Genomic DNA, 21186 nt, shown 5'->3' with positions numbered 1-21186 from the left:
GAGCGGCTGGGCCCGCGAGCCATGGCCGCTGAGCCTGTGCGTCCGGAGCCTGTGCTCCGCAGAGGGAGAGGCCACAACAGTGAGAGGCCCGCATACTGCAAAAAAAAAAAAAAAAAAAAAAAAAAAGAATTGTTGACTTTCAAATATATATTTTTCAATTTCTGATGGTATATATGGCTTCTCTGCTATGAATGATGACATTTGCATACTTCTTCCCATATTTCCTCCCCTCCGTGTCTTCTTTTACAGTGTAGCATCCTGTTGTGTAATTATAATCCCACAGTTGTTTGAATCTGTTCCATATTAAATGGATACAGTAGTCAGCACCCTTTTATCACAGTGTCTCCATTCCAGAGTTCATTATTTTGATTTGATTCCTAATTGGTTGATTCTGTTGTATGGTAGAATTTTTAGGGAGAGTCCATGGCTGCTGTATTAATCGTGTTGAATATTCTTAACAGCTTTTTCTGCAACAAGTGTGCTTTTAGATCTGGAGAGTTTACTTATTTTCCCCATGTCAAGGAAACAAATTTGCCTTTTATCTTTTAATCATTTTCTCTCTTTATTGAGAGAATGGCACAGCAATTAGCCCTCTCTGCTGGTATCTATCTTCTATATCTGTTTATGTTTGAGAGTTTGTCTTTTCCCTACTCATTCACTGTGATTACCTCATCTTGGTAATTCAGTTTAAAGCAGTGTCCATTTAGTTCTGTGTTGTTTCTAAATGGTTCATGTGGCAGTTATATGTGTTTTTTCTTACATCTTTATTGGAGTATAATTGCCTTACAATGTTATGTTAGTTTCTGCTGTATAAAAAAGTGAATCAGCTATATGTATACATATATCCCCATATCCCCACCCTCTTGCGTCTCCCTCCCACGCTCCCTATCCCACCCATCTAGGTGGTCACAAAGCACTGAGCTGATCTCCCTGTGCTATGCAGCTGCCTCCCACTAGCTATCTCTTTTACATTTTGTAGTGTATATATGTCCATGCCACGCTCTCACTTCGTCCTAGCTTAACCTTCCCCCTCCCCATGTCCTCAAGTCCATTCTCTACATCTGCGTCTTTATTCCTGTCCTGCCCCTAGGTGCTTCAGAACCTTTTTTTTTTAGATTCCATATATATGTGTTAGCATACAGTATTTGTTTTTCTCTTTCTGACTTACTTCACTCTGTATGACAGGCTCTGGGTCCATCCACCTCACTACAAATAACTTAATTTCGTTTCTTTTTATGGCTGAGTAATATTCCATTGTACATATGAGCCACATCTTCTTTATCCATTCATCTGTTGATGGACACTTAGGTTGCTTCTATGTCCTGGCTATAGTAAATACTGCTGCAATGAACATTGTGGTACATGACTGTTTTTGAATTATGGAATTCTCAGGGTACAGGCCCAGTAGTGGGATTGCTGGGTCATATGGTAGTTCTATTTTTAGTTTTTTAAGGAACCTCTATACTGTTCTCCATAGTGGCTGTATGAATTTACATTGCTAACAACAGTGCAAGAGGGCTCCCTTTTCGCCACACCCGCTCCAGCATTTATTTGTAGATTTTTTGATGATGGCCATTCTGACTGGTGTGAGATGATATCTCATTGTAGTTTTGATTTGCATTTCTCCAATGATTAGTGATGTTGAGCATCCTTTCATGTGTTTGTTGGCAATCTGTATATCTTCTTTGGAGAAATATCTATTTATGTCTTCTGCCCATTTATGGATTGGGGTTTTTGTTGATATTGAGCTGCATGAGCTTCTTGTATATTTTGGAGATTAATCCTTTGTCAGTTGCTTCATTTGCAAATATTTTCGCCCATTCTGAGGGTTGTCTTTTCGTACTGTTTATGGTTTTGTTGCTGTGCAAAAGCTTTGAAGTTTCATTAGGTCCCATTTGTTTATTTTTGTTTTTATTTCCATTTCTCTAGGAGGTGGGTCAAAAAGGATCTTGCTGTGATTTATGTCGTAGAGTGTTCTGCCTATGTTTTTCTCTAAGAGTTTTATAGTGTCTGGCCTTACATTTAGGTCTTTAATCCATTTTGAGTTTATTTTTGTGGATGGTGTTAGGGAGAGTTCTAATTTCATTCTTTTACAAGTAGCTGTCCAGTTTTCCCAGCACCACTTATTGAATAGGCTTCCTTTTCTCCATTGTATATTCTTGCCTCCTTTATCAAAAATAAGGTGACCATATGTGCATGGGTTTATCTCTGGGCTTTCTATCCTGTTCCACTGATCTACATTTCTGTTTTTGTGCCAGTACCATACTATCTTGATTACTGTAGTTTTGTAGTATAGTCTGAGGTTCAGGAGCCTGATTCCTCCATCTCTATTTTTCTTTCTCAAGATTGCTTAGGTTATTTGGGGTCTTTTGTGTTTCCATACAAATTGTGAAATTTTTTGTTCTAGTTCTGTGAAAAATGCCAGTGGTAGTTTGATAGGGATTGCATTGAATCTGTAGATTGCTTTGGGGAGTATAGTCACTTTCACAATGTTGATTCTTCCAGTCCAAGAACATGGTATGTCTCTCCATCTGTTTGTATCATTTTTAATTTCTTTTATCAGTGTCTTATAGTTTTCTGCATACAGGTCTTTGTCTCCCTAGGTAGGTTTATTCCTAGGTATTTTATTCTTTTTGCTGCAATGGTGAACGGAAGTGTTTCCTTAATTACTCTTTCAGATGTTTTCATCATCAGTGTATAGGAAGGCAAGAGATTTCTGTGCATTAATTTTATCCTGCTACTTTACCAAGCTCATTGATTAGCTCAGATAGTTTTCTGGTAGCATCTTTAGGATTCTCTACATATAATATCATGTCATCTGCAAACAGTGACAGCTTTGCTTCCTCTTTTCTGATTTGGATTCCTTTTATTTCTTTTTCTTCTCTGATTGCTGTGGCTGAAACTTCCAAAACTATGTTGAATAATAGTGGTGAGAGTGGTCAATCGTGTCTTGTTCCTGATCTTAGAGGAAATGGTTTTACTGTTTCACCATTGAGAACGATGTTGGCTGTGGGTTTGTCATATATGGCCTTTATTATGTTGAGGTAAGTTCCCTCTATGCCTACTTTCTGGAGGGTTTTTATCATGAGTTGGTGTTGAATTTTGCCGAAAGCCTTTTCTGCATCTATTCAGATTATCATATGGTTTTTACCTTCAGTTTGTTACTATGGTGTGTATCACATTGATTGATTTGTGTATATTGAAGAATCCTTGCATTCCTGGGATAAACCCCACTTGATCATCCTTTTAATGTGCTGTTGGATTCTGTTTGCTAGTATTTTGTTGAGAATTTTTGCATCTATCTCATCAGTGATATTGGCCTGTAGTTTCCTTTATTTGTGACATCTTTGTCTGGTTTTGCTATCAGGGTGAGGGTGGCCTTGTAGAATGAGTTTGGGAGTGTTCCTCCCTCTGCTATATTTTGAAAGAGTTTGAGAACGATAGGTGTTAGCTTTTTTCTAAATGTTTTATAGAAGTTGCCTGTGAAGCCTTCTGGTCCTGGGCTTTTGTTTGTTGGAAGATTTTTAATCAGTTTCAATTTCAGTGCTTGTGATTGGTCTGTTTATATTTACTGTTTCTTCCTGATTCAGTCTCAGAAGGTTGTGCTTTTCTAAGAATTTGTCCATTTCTTCCAGGTTGTCCATTTTATTGGCATATAGTTTCTTGTACTAATCTCTCATGATCCTTTGTATTTCTGCAGTGTCAGTTGTTACTTCTTTTTCATTTCTAATTCTATTGTCTTCTCCCTGTTTTTCTTGATGAATCTGGCTAATGGTTTATCAATTTTCTTTATCTTCTCAAAGAACCAGCTTGTAGTTTCATTGATCTTTGCTATTGTTTCCTTCATTTCTTTTTCATTCATTTCTGATCTGATCTTTATGTTTTCTTTCCTTTTGCTAACTGGGTTTTTTTTGTTCTTCTTTCTCTAATTGCTTTAGGTGTAAAATCAGGTTATTTAAGATGTTTCTTGTCTCTTGAGGTAGGATTGTATTGCTATAAACTCCCCTCTTAGAACTGCTTTTGTGGCATCCTGTAGGTTTTGTGTCACCGTGTTTTCATTGTCACTTGTTTCTAGGTATTTTTTGATTTCCTCTTGATTTCTTCAGTGATCTCCTGGTTATTTAGTAGTGTATTGTTAGCCTCCATGTGTTTGTATATTTTACAGATTTTTTCCTGTAATTGATATGTAGTTTCACAGCGTTGTGGTCAGAAAAGATACTAGATACGATTTCAGTTTTCCTAAATTTACCAAGGCTTGATTTGTGAGCCAAGATATGATCTATCCTGGAGAATGTTCCATGTGCTCTTGAGAAGAAAGTGTATTCTGTTGTTTTTGGATGGAATGTCCTATAAATATCGGTTAAGTCCATCTGGTCTAATGTGTCATTTAAAGTTTGTGTTTCCGTTTTTATTTTCATTTTGGATGATCTGTCCATTGGTGAAAGTGGGGTGTTAAAGTCCCCTACTCTTAGTGTTGATTTCCCCTTTTATAGCTGTTAGCATTTGGCTTATGTATTGAGGTGCTCCTGTGTTGGGTGCGTATATATTTATAATTCTTATATCTTCTTCTTGGAATGACCCCTTGATCATTATGTAGTGTCCTTCCTTGTGTCTTGTAACAGTCTTTATTTTAAAGTCTGTTTTATCTGATATGAGTATTGCTACTTCAGCTTTCTTTTGATTTCCATTTGCATGGAATATCTTTTTCCTTCCCCTCACTTTCAGTCTGTATGTGTCCCTAGGTCTGAAGTGGGTCTCTTGTAGACAGCATATATACGGATCTTGTTTTTGTATCCATTCAGCTGGTCTGTGTCTTTTGGTTGGAGCATTTAATCCATTTACATTTAAGGTAATTATCAGTATATATATTCCTATTACCATTTTCTTAATTGTTTTGGGTTTGCTTTTGTAGGTCTTTTCCTTCTCTTGTGTTTCCTGCCTAGAGAAGTTCCTTTAGCATTTGTTGTAAAGCTGGTTTGGTGGTGATGGATTCTCTTAGCTTTTGCTTGTCTGTAAAGGTTTTAATTTCTCCATTGAATCTGAATGAGATCCTTGCTGGGTAGAGTAATCTTGGTTGTTGGTTTTCCCTTTCATCACTTTAAATATGTCCTGCCACTCCCTTGCAGAGTTTCTGCTGAACGATCAGCTCTTAACCTTCTGCGGATTCCCTTGTATGTTATTTGTTGCTTTTCCCTTGCTGCTTTTAATATTTTTCTTTGTATTTAATTTTTGATGGTTTGATTAATATGTGTCTTGGCATGTTTCTCCTTGGATTTATCCTGTATGGGACTCTCTGAACTTCCTGGACTTGATTGACTCTTTCCTTTCCCATATTAGGGAAGTTTTCAACTATAATCTCTTCAAAATATTTTCTCAGTCCCTTTCTTTTTCTCTTCTTCTTCTGGGGCCCCTATAATTTGAATGTTGGTGCATTTAATGTTGTCCCCGAGGTCTCTGAGACTTTTCTCACTTCTTTTCATCCTTTTTTCTTTATTCTGCTCTGTGGTAGTTATTTCCACTGTTTTATCTTCCAGGTCACTTATCCATTCTTCTGCCTCACTTATTGTGCTATTGATTCCTTTTAGAGTATTTTTTTTTTTTTTAGTGGTACGCGGGCCTCTCACTGCTGTGGCCTCTCCTGCTGCGGAGCACAGGCTCCGGACGTGCAGGCTCCGGGGCCATGGCTCACGGGCCCAGCCGCTCTGCAGCATGTGGGATCTTCCCGGACCGGGGCACGAACCCATGTCCTCTGCATCGGCAGGTGGACTCCCAACCACCACGCCACCAGGGAAGCCCCCCTTTTAGAGTATTTTTAATTTCATTTATTGTGTTGTTCATTATTGTTTGTTTGCTCTTTACTTCTTCTAGGTCCTTGTTAAACGTTTCTTGTATTTTCTCCATTCTATTTCCAAGATTTTGGATCATCTTTACTATCATTACTCTGAATTCTTTTTCAGGTACACCACCTATTTCCTCTTCCTTTGTTTGGTCTGGTGGATTTTTACTTCGGTCCTTCATCTGCTGCCTATTTCTCTGTCTTCTCATTTTGCTTAACTTACTGCATTTGGTGTCTCCTTTTCGCAGGCTGCAGTTTCGTAGTTCTTGTAGTTTTTGGCGTCTGCCCCCAGTGGGTAAGGTTGGTTCAGTGGCTCCTTGAGGCTTCCTTGTGAAGGGGACTGGTGCCTGTGTTCTGGTGGATGAGGCTGGATCTTGGCTTTCTGGTGGGCAGTACCATGTCCGGTGGTGTGTTTTGGGGTATTTGTGAACTTAGTATGATTTTAGGCAGCCTCTCTGCTAATGGGTAGGGTTGTGTTCATGTCTTGCTAGTTGTTTGGCATGGGGTGTCCAGCACTGGAGCTTGCTAGTCGTTGTGTGGAAGTGGGTCTTTGCGTTGAGATGGAGATCTCTGGGAGAGCTCTCGCCCATTGATATTATGTGGGGCCAGGAGATCATTATGTGGTGGGTCAATGTCCTGAACTTGGCTCTCCCACCTCAGAGGCTCAGTCCTGACACCTGGCTGGAGTACCAAGTGTCAGCCACATGGCTCAGAAGAAAAGGGAGGAAAAAAAAGCAAGCAATCAAGAAAAAAATAAATAAAATTAATAAAGTTATTAAAAGAAAAAATTATTAAAATTAAGAAGGTAATAAAAAAAGAAAGAGCAACCAAACCAATAAACAAATCCACCAATTATAACAAGCATTAAAAACTAAATTAAGATAATAATAAAAATCAGAAATTAGTCATTCACATACAGCAAACCCCAAGTGTACAGTTGCTCCTAAAGTCCACCACCTCAATTTTGGGATGATTCGTTGTCACTTCAGGTATTCCAGAGATGCAGGGTACATCTAGTTGATTATGGAGATTTAATCTGCTGCTCCTGAGGCTGCTGGGAGAGATTTCCCTTTCTCTTCTTTGTTTGCACAGCTCCTGGGGTTCAGCTTTGGATTTGGCCCCGCCTCCCCGTAGAGGTCGTCTGAGGGCGTCTTTTCTTCCCTCAGACAGGAGGGGGTTAAAGGAGTGGCTGATTAGGGGCCTCTGGCTCACTCAGGTTCGGGGGAGGGAGGGGTATGGAACAAGCGGCAGAGGCCGGCTTGACATTGTAACAGCGTGACGTTGTAACAGCGTGACATTGTAACTACTCTGGCAGTGGTGGGCTGCACAGGCTCCCGGGAGGGGAGGTGTGGATAGTGACCTGTGTTTGCACACAGGCTTCTTGGTGGTTGCAGTAGCAGCGTTAGCGTTTCATGCCCGTGTCAGGTGTCCACACTGATAGCTGTGGCTTGCGCCTTTCTCTGGAGCTTGTTTAGGTGGTGCTCTGCCCTCTGTGGGCAGGCAGGGAAGGGAATCCCCTCTTCTCCCGTACCCGGAAACAATGGTCTCTTGCTTCTTAGACAAGTGCAGCCTTTTTCCCGGACTCCCTCCTGGCTAGCCGTGGTGCACTAGCCCCCTTCAGGTTTTGTTCATGCAGCCAACCCCAGTCCTCTCCCTGAGATCTAAGCTCCGAATTCTGAGCCTTAGCTCTCAGCCCCCACGCGCCCCTGCAGGTGAGCAGACAAGCCTCTCGGGCTGGTGAGTGCCGGTCGGCACCGATCCTCTGTGCGGGAATCTCTCCGCTTTGCCCTCCGCACCCCTGTGGCTGCGCTCTCCACCGCGGCTCTGAAGCTCCCCACCCACCCCCCATCCCCACCAGTGAAGGGCCTTCCTAGTGTGTGGAAACTTTTCCTCCTTCACAGCTCCCTCCCACTGGTGCAGGTCCCATCCCTATTCTTTTGTCTCTGTTTATTCTTTTTTCTTTTGCCCTACCCAGGTGTGTGGGGATTTTCTTGCCTTTTGGGAAGTCTGAGGTCTTCTGCCAGCGTTCAGTAGGTGTTCTGTAGGAGTTTTCCACATGTAGATGTATTTTTGATGTATTTGTGGGGAGGAAGGTGATCTCCACTTCTTATTCCTCCACCATCTTGAAGGTCCTCCCCCAGTTATGTTTCTTTTTTTTTAAAGAAGATGTTGGGGGTAGGAGTTTGTTAATTAATTAATTTATTTTTGCTGTGTTGGGTCTCCGTTTCTGTGCGAGGGCTTTCTCTAGTGTGGCAAGCGGGGGCCACTCTTCATCGCAGTGCGCGGGCCTCTCACTATCGTGGTCTCTCTTGTTGCGGAGCACAGGCTCCAGACGCGCAGGCTCAGTAGTTGTGGCTTACGGGCCTAGTTGCTCCGCGGTATGTGGGATCCTCCTGGACCAGGGCTCGAACCCGTGTTCCCCGCATTGGCAGGCGGATTCTCAACCACTGCGCCACCAGGGAAGCCCCCAGTTATGTTGTTTTGATCCTCAGTTGCTTTCCTTAGATCTGTAGGTTCCCTTTGCTTCATTATCTCAATTTTGAGCTCTTGTTTTATTGATATCTTCTTATTAAGGTGTTCCATAGCTGGAAGCCATTATAAAGGGTGCCTTCTCTCTCTGTGTTATATTCTCTTCTAGGCTGATCTCTTTGTCTTCCTTCTGTAAGCCTTTTGTTTTTGTTGTTTTGTTGTTTGTTTATGTTGTGGTTTTATTATTTTGCTTCATGTTGCAGGTTGTATTCCTGGGCAAGGAGACTCTCAGGTACAGGGGAAGTATACTGGGCGGAGCTCTTGGGACCCACTCCCGTTGGGGAGTGAGGGAAGCAGGATTAGGTAGAGGGAGAAGCTGGGCTGTGCTTTATCACAACAAAGCCTGATCCCAGGCCCCCTGGAGCTGGAAGGGCTCTACAGAGTTGTCTTGAATTGGGGTGAAAGCCCCTGGCTTTTATACCCCTGCACAGACACACAGGCTTGGAACACAGGCTGCTCTCAGGGAGTGGGGGTGCTCTTGGCAAGGCAGCTTTCTTCAGCTGATGTTGCTCTTGAGCAACTGGGGAATGAGTGCTTCAGTCCAGAAGAGGGTGTCTGGGTGGCACATCTGGCATCCATTAGAGTTCATTTTATTCTCACAGTGGTGCTGTCCAGACAGTCATTCAGTTTTCTCTGATAAGGTAGGTTGGTTCTTTATTCTTTTCTTACCCTATCTGAAATAGGTATGTTTCCCTTTGACATACAGATTGAGGGCTGAGGTGTTGCTGTTGGTGGTGGTGGTGGTGGTTTTTTAGGTGATATTCCCCCTTTTTTAGTGGACCGAGAGAATGACTGGGAGCCAGTGAAGGGCTGGAAAATGAGTGAGGCCGGTGAAGTGATGTGCTGCCTTGTTAAGTATGGTATGAGCTAGGGGTTAAGATTCTGATTCCAGTTACCTAGGGCCATTTCCCTACTGCTTGCATGGTCATCTTTGTCATGAATCAGGTTTCCATAAAGCTATGTATCTGTCCCCATCTGTGTTCTCTTGCTTTGTCCTGTTAGACTATCATTGTGCAAATACCGCACTCTCTCATTTATTGTAACTTTAAAATGAATCCTGGGGACTTCCCTGGTGGTCCAGTGGTTAGGGCTCCGTGCTTCCACTGCAGGGCACAGATTCAGTCCCTGGTCGGGAAACTAGGATCCCTGCATGCAGTGTGGTGCAGCCAAAAAAAAAAAAAAAAAAAAAAAGAATCCTGGCATTCAGTAGAGTCATTCCTCCAACTTTGTTTTTCTTCAGGATTATCTTGGATCATGTTTGCTCTTTGCCTCTGCATTCAGTCTTAGGATCAGTTTGTCAGTTTCCACAAAATACCTGCTCGTGTTTTTACAGAGAGATTTGATTTGATAGGTCAGTTTGTGGATAATGGTTCACTGCAATATTGATTCTATTCCATGAAATTTATTTAGGGCTTCTTTAATTTTTTAAATATTGATTTATAGTTTTCTATGTAGAGGTATTTCTTGGAAATCTTTTATTAGATTTGTACCTGGGTATATTATTTTGAAGAAAGGAAAACTGTATAATGAATCTCCATGTAGCCATCATCCAGTTTCAACAACCTTGTTAAATTTATATCACTCCTCCTCTCAATCCCAACCTCTCCCCCAAGATTATTTTGAAGCAAATTAAAAATGTATTGTCATATGCATTTCAATATGAATTTCTGAAAGATAAGAGGGACTTTAAAAAAAAAACAAAAAACTACCACCCCAATATTATTTCATGCCTAAAAAAGTAAAAATAATTCCTTATTACCATAAAATACCCAGTTAGTGTTATTTGATGTTTTTTGGGTGCTATTGTAAATGAATACCTTTAAAATTTTATGTTCTTTGTGTTTTTATGATATACAGACATAGAAATGATTTTATTCGTGTGTTCATCTTGTATCCAGTAACCTTGCTAAAGTTATTTATTATTTCTAGTAATTTATCCCCAGGTTACTTTAGCTTTCTACATATACAATTGTGTTGTTTGTTAATAGGACAGTCTGCCTCAAGGGGCAATAGAAGTTTGCCAAGTTTAGCAATGATCAGTTTAAAAAATGGAAAAGAAATGAAAAGTGAACAAATTTGACAATTTCACTAAGACTGAAAAAAAAGTCTAAGACTTTTTAATAACTCCTATCATTATGTGTTGTATATTGTCTTCAACTTTTTTTATCAGTTGCTAATATTTGTTATTCTGTATTCTTTGTAGTTTCCCATCACCAATTGTTCTTGGAATTGGACAGGTAAGTGAAAAAAAAAATTACCCTCTTAATTAGTTGTCAGTACACATCATGAAATTTTAAGTGCTTTTGTTTAAGACTGTGATTTACAAATTTGTTCAGCTGGCAGAGGACCATGGTACTTTTGGTGAAACAACATGAAGTATTGACACACATCTTATTTCATTTTACAATTTAGGAACAGTTGTATTTGTAGGAAAAAACAACGAATTTTAACTTCCTTAATAGAATTTAATTACTCTAAAGCAAGGGGGCAGCAGACTGAAAGCCTCCAAGGTCTGCTGGGTAACAGATGAGTGTGCACAGTTTAAGCCACTGTGCCTGAGAAGAAAAAGGTTAGGGAGATGAGGTGAGGCCCACTAGGGATCAGGGAAATCTAATTTTTACATCAAACCCCCTAATTTGTAAATGGTGGCAACAGATTCATATTTTCATAAAGTTCTCTACAGGCCAAACAAAACATGTTTGTACTTTCCTTCCTGAAGTTTGTGATGTTTGTTCTCAAGTGTAAGGATAAACTTGGATAAACTTTCAAACTTACCCCATTTGGCTGTTTCTGAAATTTTCTGTTAATATTAATTTGTGGCTTTTTTACTTTTTTGGTCATATGCTGATGATTTCTAGTAGGCATGTGGTAACACAGGCACCAAAGTTTTTTTGTTTTTGTTTTCCTTTAGTCTATAAGGGGAAAAACTTAAAATTATAAAAATTGTATCTGTTAACTAAATTTTAAATTGTGAATCTGGAAGTTATATGATTAAACATTATTCTAGTTAAATGTTTTGCTGATAAGGTACTCTTTGCACATCATTTTAGGGAGAAAAAAATCATGAGGAAACAATATCTTTCCTTAAGGTCAAAAATTTATATCTTTATGGTTCAGTGTGAAAGTATGTTAAAAAGTACTTTAAAAGATCAATAATATGTGGTAATGTGCCCTTTGTAATGCCCAAGGCAAATAAATTCACTGGATTGTACTCAATTAAGGTAAAAACGTTTATGATTTGCAATTTGTGAGAGAAGAAGCCAGCAGACCAAATTTTAAAAGTCTGAATTGCAGAATATTTTAAACAAGTGTTGGTATATTTCTGTAAGAATTATAAAGTAAGTCATATATACAAACTACAGTTATAATTCAGGGTGGGCTTGTGTTATATAAATCTATTATAAGTATTAAGCTTGTACACTCAGGCTCAAGGTTTAGGATGATAATCATTTTGAAGGAGACCTTAAATTTTTGCATCCTAATGTGGAGAAAAGTAAGTTCTAAAATTTGTGTAGAAAGATGATATTAAAACTTTTTATTTTATAATAATAATCTGGAGTATTTCTGAAATACCTGGTATAATCCAGATTAATAGCATTTGAATGAGATGTTTTAGCAACACCGGCTAGATTGGAGAGAAAAATAAATCCCTTTTAAAGTTTGTTTTCCTCTTAATTTGACTTTTGTGTTATAGAAATATTATACTTTACAAAATATGTTTATGTGTGGAGTTTGCCTCCCTTCCCCCTTCCTTTCATCCCCACACTTACTCTCTGGGGTAAGGTGACCATATGCTCAGTACATAGGAAGGATGGTCCAGGATCAACAAGCAGCCTCACCGACTGTGGTCACTCTGGTCAGTTTTGGGGACACCGTTCCTTTTTCCCACTGTTGTCGTTCCTTGAGCCCCTTGAGATATCGTATATACGTTATATTTGATGTTATACTTTTTGCCTGTAGTTCTGGTGCAATCTATACGGTGGCGAGAAAAACAATTTTAATATTTCAAGGAATAATAGTTTTTTTGGAACGTAGAAAATGGACTTTTCAGATATATATATATATATTTGGTGAATCTCTTTTCTTTTGATGATGTGTTTGTACCTCAAATAGTCTTTCCAGATATTTTGCTGAAGTTTTTCTCTTCCCTTTTCTTTAGATGACAGTTACCATAATGATACTATATGTGTCCAAGCTAAATAAAGTAATTCACTTCCCTGATTTTGACAAGAAAATTCCTATTAAGGTATGTGATGGAAAGTACATATAGCTATGATGGAAGATGTAGAAATGCTATAGAATTACAAAGTGATTTTAAGAGTACAGGTCCGTTTCTATACACATGTGCTTCCTACTGGCAATGGGTAGAAACTTCTTAATAAAGATTTCATATCATTCAGTGGTCCACTCATGTAACATAATAATAGTAAAAGTATGTGCTTAGCAATGGATATTAAATAAATACTATGTGTCTTCTGAAATGGCAAAGCTTTCTAACAGGAATTGGCAAGCTGATCTGGTAAATGACCAGATAGGAAATAATTAGGCTTTGTGGGCCAGACCATCTCTGCTGCAGCTGTTCAGCTCTGTACCATGAAAGCAGCTGTAGATGATACATATATAAATGAATCGGTGTAGTTGTGTTCTAAATAAAACTTTATTTGCATAAATAAAAGGTGGGTTAGATTTATCTCTTGGGCCCTCCCAATTTGTTGATCTCTGTTTTAAATCTTCATTTTTAGCTTGGATTGATAACAGTTGTGAGTAGAATGATGAATAAACATATTTTGTTATACGTAGTTTTTTTTCCATGGTGGAACTAGAAACATGAGACCTGCCATTCCTTCCTGGGAATGTGGAATTGAACTAACTTTTTTTTTTTTTGTGGTACGCGGGCCTCTCACTGTTGTGGCCTCTCCCGTTGTGGAGTACAGGCTCCGGACGCACAGGCTCAGCGGCCATTGCTCACGGGCCCAGCCGCTCCACGGCTTGTGGGATCTTCCCGGACTGGGGCACGAACCTGTGTCCCCTGCATTGGCAGGTGGACTCTCAACCACTGTGCCACCAGCGAAGCCCCGGGACTAACTTTTCTTGTACAGTTGCTGGGTGACATGCATGAGGCCAGACATTTAATTCCTAGAGCAATCCCATATGACAGGTGGTATTAAATCGATCATGGTGACATTTTTTGGATTTAGGGAGGTTAAATCAGACTGCAGTTCCTTGAGAGTGAGGACCTCACATGGTTTGTTCACTGCCATGTCTCTCAGGCCTGGAAAAACACTGGCATCTAGCTCTGGATTATTCATCAGGTCGATTAAGCACATGCTTACTGCATCAATAATCAGGGACATCCACAAAAAGAGAAAAACAAAATATTGAAGTATAGGAAAGATATTAACCCAATCATCAAAAGAAAAATCAGAATATTGTTGGGCTTGCTTACACTTAGCTTATGATATAATTTTTAAATACTTTGAACAATTGGTCATGAGATGGGATCACAAAATCCTTCTTTACCCACTATTCTGACTTTTGTATTCATAATTTTCTTGCTTTCTTTGTCAGTTTTCTAAATTTGTATGTATCCTTGAATTATGTAGTTTAGGTTTGCCTATTTTTGGATGTTATATAAAGGGAATTAAACTCTATATATTCTTTTGTATCTTGCTTCTTTCACTTAATATTATGTTGGTAAGATTCATCCACATTGTTGTGTGTAGCCGTATTCTTTTATTTTCATTGTATAAATATATTACAATTTATTTATCTGTTTTACTGTTTATGGTAATTGGGGTTGTTTCTAGTTTGGGCCCTAGAAAAATAAAAAGTACTGTTCTGAACATACTGATAGCTGGATCTTGGTACACAAGTATTAGTCACCTAAGGCTCCCATAACAAAATACCACAGACTAGGTGGCTTAACAGAAATTTATTTTCTCACACTTCCGCAGTCTGGAAGTCCAAGATCAAGGTGCCAACAGGGTTGGTTTCTGATGAGAGTTCTCTCCTTGGCATATAGACAGCTGCCTTCTCACTGTGACCTCATGTGGCCTTTACTCTGTGCCTATGCACTCCTGGTGTCCCTTCCTCTTCTTATAAGGACACAAGTCCTATTGTATTAGGACCCCACATTTATTACCTCATTTAACCTTAATTACCTCCTTAAAGGCCCTATCTTCGCATGCAGTCACCTGGGGGCTAGGGGTTCAAAATGTGAAGTTTGAGCAGATACAATTCAGTCCAAAACAGCACAATGTGCATGAGTTTTTTGGGAAGCTTATCAAGAAGTGAAACTGCTGACTCCTAGGGTGAGCATATTGTCCACTTGAGTAGATAATGTCAAACTGTTCCCCCAAGTGGTTGTACCAGTTCCTACTCCTGACGAAAGTGCATGCAGGTCCCTATTGCTCCTCATTCTTGCCAATCCTTGGTATGCCAGTCATTTTAAATTGTGCTGATCTGGTGGGTGCATAATGACGTCTTCTTGGCTTTTATTTGCATTTCCCTGTTTATTAATGAGGCTGAGTGCCTTTTCATTTTTTAGTGCCCATTTGGATATCCTCTTTTGAGAAATACTTGTTCAAGACTTTTGCCCATTTTTCTGTTGGGTTGATGTCTTTTTCTTACTGATTTTTGTAGGAGTTTTAAAAAATATATTAATGATAGTCCTCTTGTTAGTTATATACAGCATTACAAATATATTTCCCCGCTCTGTTTCATATCTTTTTATTTTCTTTATTATGTATTTATCTTGTATTCCTTTATCATGTATTCCTTATCATGAAAAGGAATCTTAATTTTAAAATAGTTAAATTTTATCAGTCTTTTCCTTAATAATTAATCATTATTTTTCTTATTTAGGAAATTCTTCCCTACTCTGAAGTTATGAAGATATTTTTCTAGATAAAAGATATATTGTTTTTCAGAGTTAGGTTTTTAATCTGCTTGGAGTTGATTTTTGTGGACGGTGTGAGGTAATGGTACAATTTCACTTATTTTTTCATTTGTCACAGACTCAACTGAAAAGTTTATCCTTAATATTGTGCCACTTATATCATGGTACTATTGTTCACATATGTTTCTAAGCTCTCCATGCTTTTTCATTTGTCTGTTTGTGTTTCTGCACCATTACCTCACAGCCGTAATTACTATTGCTTTATGCTATCTGGTAGAGCAAGTCTTTCCTCCTAAGTTCTTGGTTCTTCACATTTTTATGTGAATATTAGAAGCAGGTTTCAAGTTTCATGAAAAATAACTTTTTGGGATTTTGACTGGAATTGCATTGAAGCTCTAAAGCAATTTGGAATGAACTGACATCTTTAAAGTATTGAATCTTTCAATCCATGTACATGGTGTGTACATACCCCTTCTTTAACTGCCCTCAGTAAAGTTTTATAATTTTCTCTATAGAGTTCTAACAGTTTTTGTTAGATTTGTTCTGAGGTACATCTTTTTTTTTTTTTTTTTTTGCTGTTGCATGTATCTTTTAAAAACAGGGGAATTCTCTGGCGGTCCAGTGGTTAGAACTCCACGCTTCCATTGCAGGGGGCACAGGTTTGATCCCTGGTCAGGGAACTAAGATCCCGCATGCTGCGTGGCACGGCCAAAAACCCCCCAGATTATTTGGAAAGTTAGAAGTATATCCACTAAAAAATTATTCACAATGTGAAAGTTGAGAGTTACGTTTTATACGGCGGAAACTTTTAGTGCTTCAAGCCTGGGAGGCAGCATCTCAAGTAACTGTGAGAGAACTGCTCTGAGGAGGTGGGGTGAGGAGCCAGGACATATAGGAGTTTTGCAACAAAGGGCAGGTGGTCTGAACGTCAGAAGATTATTGTTAATTAAAGAAAACTGGATATGTCAACTTAAGGAATTTAGAGCTTTTCTATATATGGGAAGATGCAAGAGTCTGGGCTCATTGAAATCATTCCTTTGATATGCATCTCAGCTGTCTGGGACCAGTATCCTATGTTTGCATAACCTGAGTTTCCTCAGGGCTCACCAGCTCACCATAGGCTGTGGCTGCAAAGGTGGTGGCTGCAATGGCTGGTGACTGTGACATCCTTTGTTTGCTAATATGGCAGGACATATTCCACTTCTCAGGTACATATTTTTATCTTTCTTTTGTATATTGTCTTTGTATCTGCAACATTCTAACTTTCCTTTTTTTTACTTGCCATACTGTATAGCACAGGACCTACAGTGCAATGTTGATAGAAATGGAAATACTGGGCATTTTTGTCTGATCTCTTTTAATATTTCGCCATTAAGTGTATTGTTTGCTATAGGTTTTTTTGAGATGCCTTTTCTCTGTGTTCCAGTTGCCTTTGCTGTAGGGACATAGACACTACCTCTGGATGGAAGGGAGTGTCAAAGTCACATTTTAAGAGTATGTGAGAAGAGAGATATTGCTACAGCCGTTATGTCTGATTATGGAGTTGTCTATTTCTCTTGGTATTTCTGCCAGGTTTTTTGTTTTGTTTTATGTATTTTGAGGCTGTATCATTAGGTGCCTAAATTTTTTATTTTTTCATTGCACCTCGCAGCATTCGGGATCTTAGTTTCTCGACCAGAGATAGAACCCATGCCCCTTGCAGTGGAAGTGCAGAGCCCTAACCACTGGAGCGCCAGGGAATTCCCATAGGTGCCTAAAATTTTAAATTAGTTAAATCTTACTGGTGAATTAAAGTGTTTAATTGTGCACAGTGGAACTCCTCTGTTTCAGTTCTTTTAGTGTTCCTCTGGATTTCAAAACAGGCATATCTAACTTATCAAATTATAAAGTTGATTAATTAATGCATTGATTAATCAGCAGGGGAATTAGCACAAATAATTTAGCCCATGGTTACCGGAAACTAGAAGTCAGTACTGTCTTTATTTTGAATTGTATGTGGAAATAGGCGCAACTGATTTTCTTCAACACCTAAGAACCTCTAAAGTTGTAATATCACCAGCTGTGTGATTGTTGAGTCAGTTGTACACTGTTAACCAGAATGTTGTTGACTGAAAAAAAATGTGCAATGTAAAAGTTGAGAATTATGTTTTATTTTGCGGACAAAACGAGGACTTAAGCCCAGGAGGCAGTCTCTCAGATAGCTCAGGTGGCTCTGAGGGACTGCTCCAAAGAGTTGAGGGAAGGGCCAGCATATACAGGAGTTTTTGCAAAAAAGACCAGGTAGTTGGAACTTCAAAAGATTACTGTTAGTTAAAGAAAGCCAGATAGTATCTCAAGCTAATGAATTTAGTGCTTTTCTATGTATGGGAAGATGCAAGAGTCTTGGCTCATTGAAATTATTCCTTTGATGTGACCTTAGCTATCTGGGACCAGTATCCTCTTCCTTTCCATCCTGAGTCTCCTCAGGGTGCACCATGGGGGTGACTGCAGTGATTGAGGGCTTGGCAGTGGGCAGCCCGTTTGTCTCCATCCTGAGTTCCCTCAGGGCTCACTTTCAGGGGGGCTGTAGTGGCTATCAAGCCATCAGGCTGCAACATCCTTTGTTTACTGATATGGCAGGCCCAAACATTTTTCATTTACAATGTTGATGAATAAAAGGGAAGGTCCTGGATCTATTATCTTGCTTATGTTTCTTGAGCAAATTTCCTAATAAAGGAATTCTGTAACTTTTTTGCAGATGACACATAGTATTTAAAAATCTTTCAAAAGATTGCATGCTTAGTGTCTTTTTAGTGGAAAAAGAAATGTTGGACTCACCTTGATAGCTATGGAGTATTATATTAGTTAAAAAATTGTTAAAAGTTATCATATGAGCTTATGAAGGGATTTTTTTTTCATTTATGGGAGACTAGGTGTTACATTTTGTCTCTTTTTCAGTGTGTTCTGAATAATATCTCTCAACAATCAGAAAATAATTCAGGAGCTCAGAGCTCAGTAAACCTAATTCAAGTACAAGCTACATTGTTTAACCTTGGTAGATATTTAATTATTCTAGGCCTTTAAAACAAATAAAGTAACTCCAAAGTAATGTGGCCAGTATACACAACTTTTTGAAAGTGTCACCAACTGTGTGACACATCAATGGGATTATAGACCTTTGCCTTTGTCCAGAAAAGTGCATATATGCATAGATAACAGAAGTTTGTATACTTTTTCAATGGCCTTCTGAATCTCATTCATAAACTATATTTATATAGTTTATAAGCGATAAACACCCATCCTCAACTCACCAACCTGGCTAGGGGTCTCCACCTAAGAGAGGTGCTTGTTCAGAGCTTTCTTTTAGGGAAATATTCTACTAATGTGGGCAAAGTCAAGATTTCCATTTCTATCCAGCCTCCACACCACCACCATGATTATGGATATCACGTCCTACCTATTTTTTGATCACATGGAGAAACTCATGATGTGTTCTGGATTCTGGAAAATTTAGTCATTGCAAGGAAAGGAACTCAGAATGATTTGCTTACTGATGGGGAGTGAATGTCACCATTTTTATATATGAAAGAAAATGTTATTGGAGTACTAACCAAATATTCTTTCTTTTTTTATTAAAGCTGTTTCCTCTGCCTCTCCTCTATGTTGGAAACCACATAAGTGGATTATCAAGCACAAGTAAATTAAGGTAGAGTGCAGGATAATGGTTGATTGGAGTCTTCACTCATTTGCTTTTAGTGTCACAAAGACCAGCTTTGATTTTTCAAGATATTGCTTAGGCTACATATAGAAGACAATAATATTCCATAACTTAAGAAAATAAGGTAGAGTTTTGAATTTAATTTGATAATGCTTTAGAAATATCACAAAGCTGATATATTTTTCTTTATGTTCAAGTCTGAAGATAGAATGTGAGATCTATAGAAATCAAGATAGAGAAGGTATGATTTATTCAGGAAGATTCATTTATACGAATATGGTTCTGTGTAACTTTTGGTTTCATCACAGTTTTATAAAAGCAGGAGTATTCTGTCAGATTTGGTGTAGGTCAGGCTTGGTACAAGGAAAAATAAATGACAGACGTTATTTTCAAGTATGTGATATATACTTCTGAAATCTGCATTTGCATTTATTTTATGGTCCTTTGACTACTCTGTTAAAAGTCGCTGCAAAAATGAAAATAGAAGTGTACAAAGACCAAGTCATCCTATAAACTGGAAAACGTGGCGTGAAATATGTAGACTAATGAACACACATTAGGGTGACAAACCTTATGAAAAAGATGTGAATAATGGGAAAATGAAGTCTGACCAAAGGGTGACAGAAATGGAAGGAAACCTGTTTGTATAGGGAGAGAAGAAAAGTGGCAGGTAGGAGGTAGACCAGAAGGAGAAAGTACATATAAAACTGAGAAATGTGAAATTAGGCCTGTTGCCTTTCACTCTTGTTTGGAAAGGACAGATTGTGGTTGTTGTGAAAAACAATATGTCCAATAATGTTTTTAGTTACATATTTTAGTTGTTTTGTTGTTTCCTTCTGGGATTAGGACAATTTTCCTTAATTGTCTTAAATTTGTATTAAAATTCCCTGAGGTAGGTGCTATTGCTGTGTTGCCACATATCCTCTTGCCCTGTCTCTGAGCCCACCTGCAGCGTGGGGATGCCTTCAGTTACCCTCATAGCTGCCCAGCCGCACTGGGGGTCTCTGCCTCGCAGATGAGGCCTTCTTGTTTTAGTGATCTTATAAACATCTTTATTACAAGTGGTGCTTGAGTGCTGTGGGGGCCTTCAGCAAGTGAGACTGAGGAGGAAGGAAGGAAGATTGCTTATACGTGGTGTCACGTAGTATGTTTCTCTGTCTCCCCTATTTTCCATAAACTGGTGGTTGGTCCTAGAGGCTTGATCAGATTCAGATTCAATTTTTCAGGCAACATCAGTTTATTGGTGATGTTGGGTTCCTTCTACTGCATCACCTCATGGGACACATAATGTTTTATCCCACCTTTAATGATATTTAGTGGATCAGTTCCAGTTTTAATGATTTTAAGGGGTCAGTGTGGTCCCTTCATTAGAATGTTTCCCATCAATTTTTCACCTAATGGTTTTAGCCTCTATTGATGACCATTGTCTAGATCCACTATTTCATTTCAAATTGAAAAATGATGATTTTCTAACTATATCACCCCTTCTACATTAATTGTCTAAACTTCCTCAATAAATACAAACTTTCATTCACCATATCATACAGGAAAGGCAGGATAAAACTTTATTTATAAATGTTCAGAGTAATAAATTAGTGTCCTGTCACCTTCAATAGTGAGTTGTTGTTTTTTGTTTTGTTTTTTACCATCATTATTAACTCATGCATTTTCATTTATTTGAAACAAGTCCCTCATGAGATATGCATTTTGCAAATATTTTCTCTCAGTCTATGGCTTGTCTTTTCATTCTCTTAACACTGTCTTTCAGAGCAGAAGTTTTAATTTTAATGAAGTTCCACCATCATTTTTTTCTTTCACAGATTGTGCCTTTGGTCTTGTATCTAAAAACTCGTTGCCAAACCCAAGGCCATCTAGATTTTCTCCTACATTATCTTCCAGAAGTTTATGTTTTACATTTAGGTGTATGATCCATTTTGAAGTTAATTTTTGTGAAAGGTATAAGGCCTGTGTCTAAGGTTTTTTTACATGTAGATGAACAGTTGTTTGAGCACCATTTGTTGAAAAGGCTATTCTATCTCCATTGAATTGTATTTGCTCCTTTGTCAAAGATTAGTGACTATATTTGTGTGGGTATATTTCTGGGCTCTCTATTCTGTTCCATTATTCTATTTGTTTCATTTACTTAATGTTTTAATTCATTATATAAATACTTCTTTTGATGCTCAAATTATATCATCTCAGGTCAGTGGGAGCCTCTTTGAGTTG

General features: G+C 38.6%; 1 protein-coding gene across 1 annotated transcript in view; it reads left to right on the top strand.

The window, feature by feature from the left end:
* SLC35D2 (solute carrier family 35 member D2) overlaps positions 1 to 21186 on the top strand; it is a 53979-nt gene that overhangs the window by 6549 nt on the left and 26244 nt on the right. The window contains exons 2-4 of the mRNA XM_007448293.1: positions 10569 to 10602; positions 12525 to 12611; positions 18881 to 18948. Of these exons, the coding sequence (XP_007448355.1) occupies positions 10569 to 10602; positions 12525 to 12611; positions 18881 to 18948 (189 nt within the window). The remainder of the gene's footprint in view (positions 1 to 10568; positions 10603 to 12524; positions 12612 to 18880; positions 18949 to 21186) is intronic.

Source organism: Lipotes vexillifer, unplaced genomic scaffold, assembly GCF_000442215.2.
Source record: "Lipotes vexillifer unplaced genomic scaffold, Lipotes_vexillifer_v1.1 scaffold252, whole genome shotgun sequence".
Lineage (NCBI taxonomy): Eukaryota > Metazoa > Chordata > Mammalia > Artiodactyla > Lipotidae > Lipotes > Lipotes vexillifer.
This window is presented reverse-complemented; position numbering and strand designations above follow the sequence as displayed.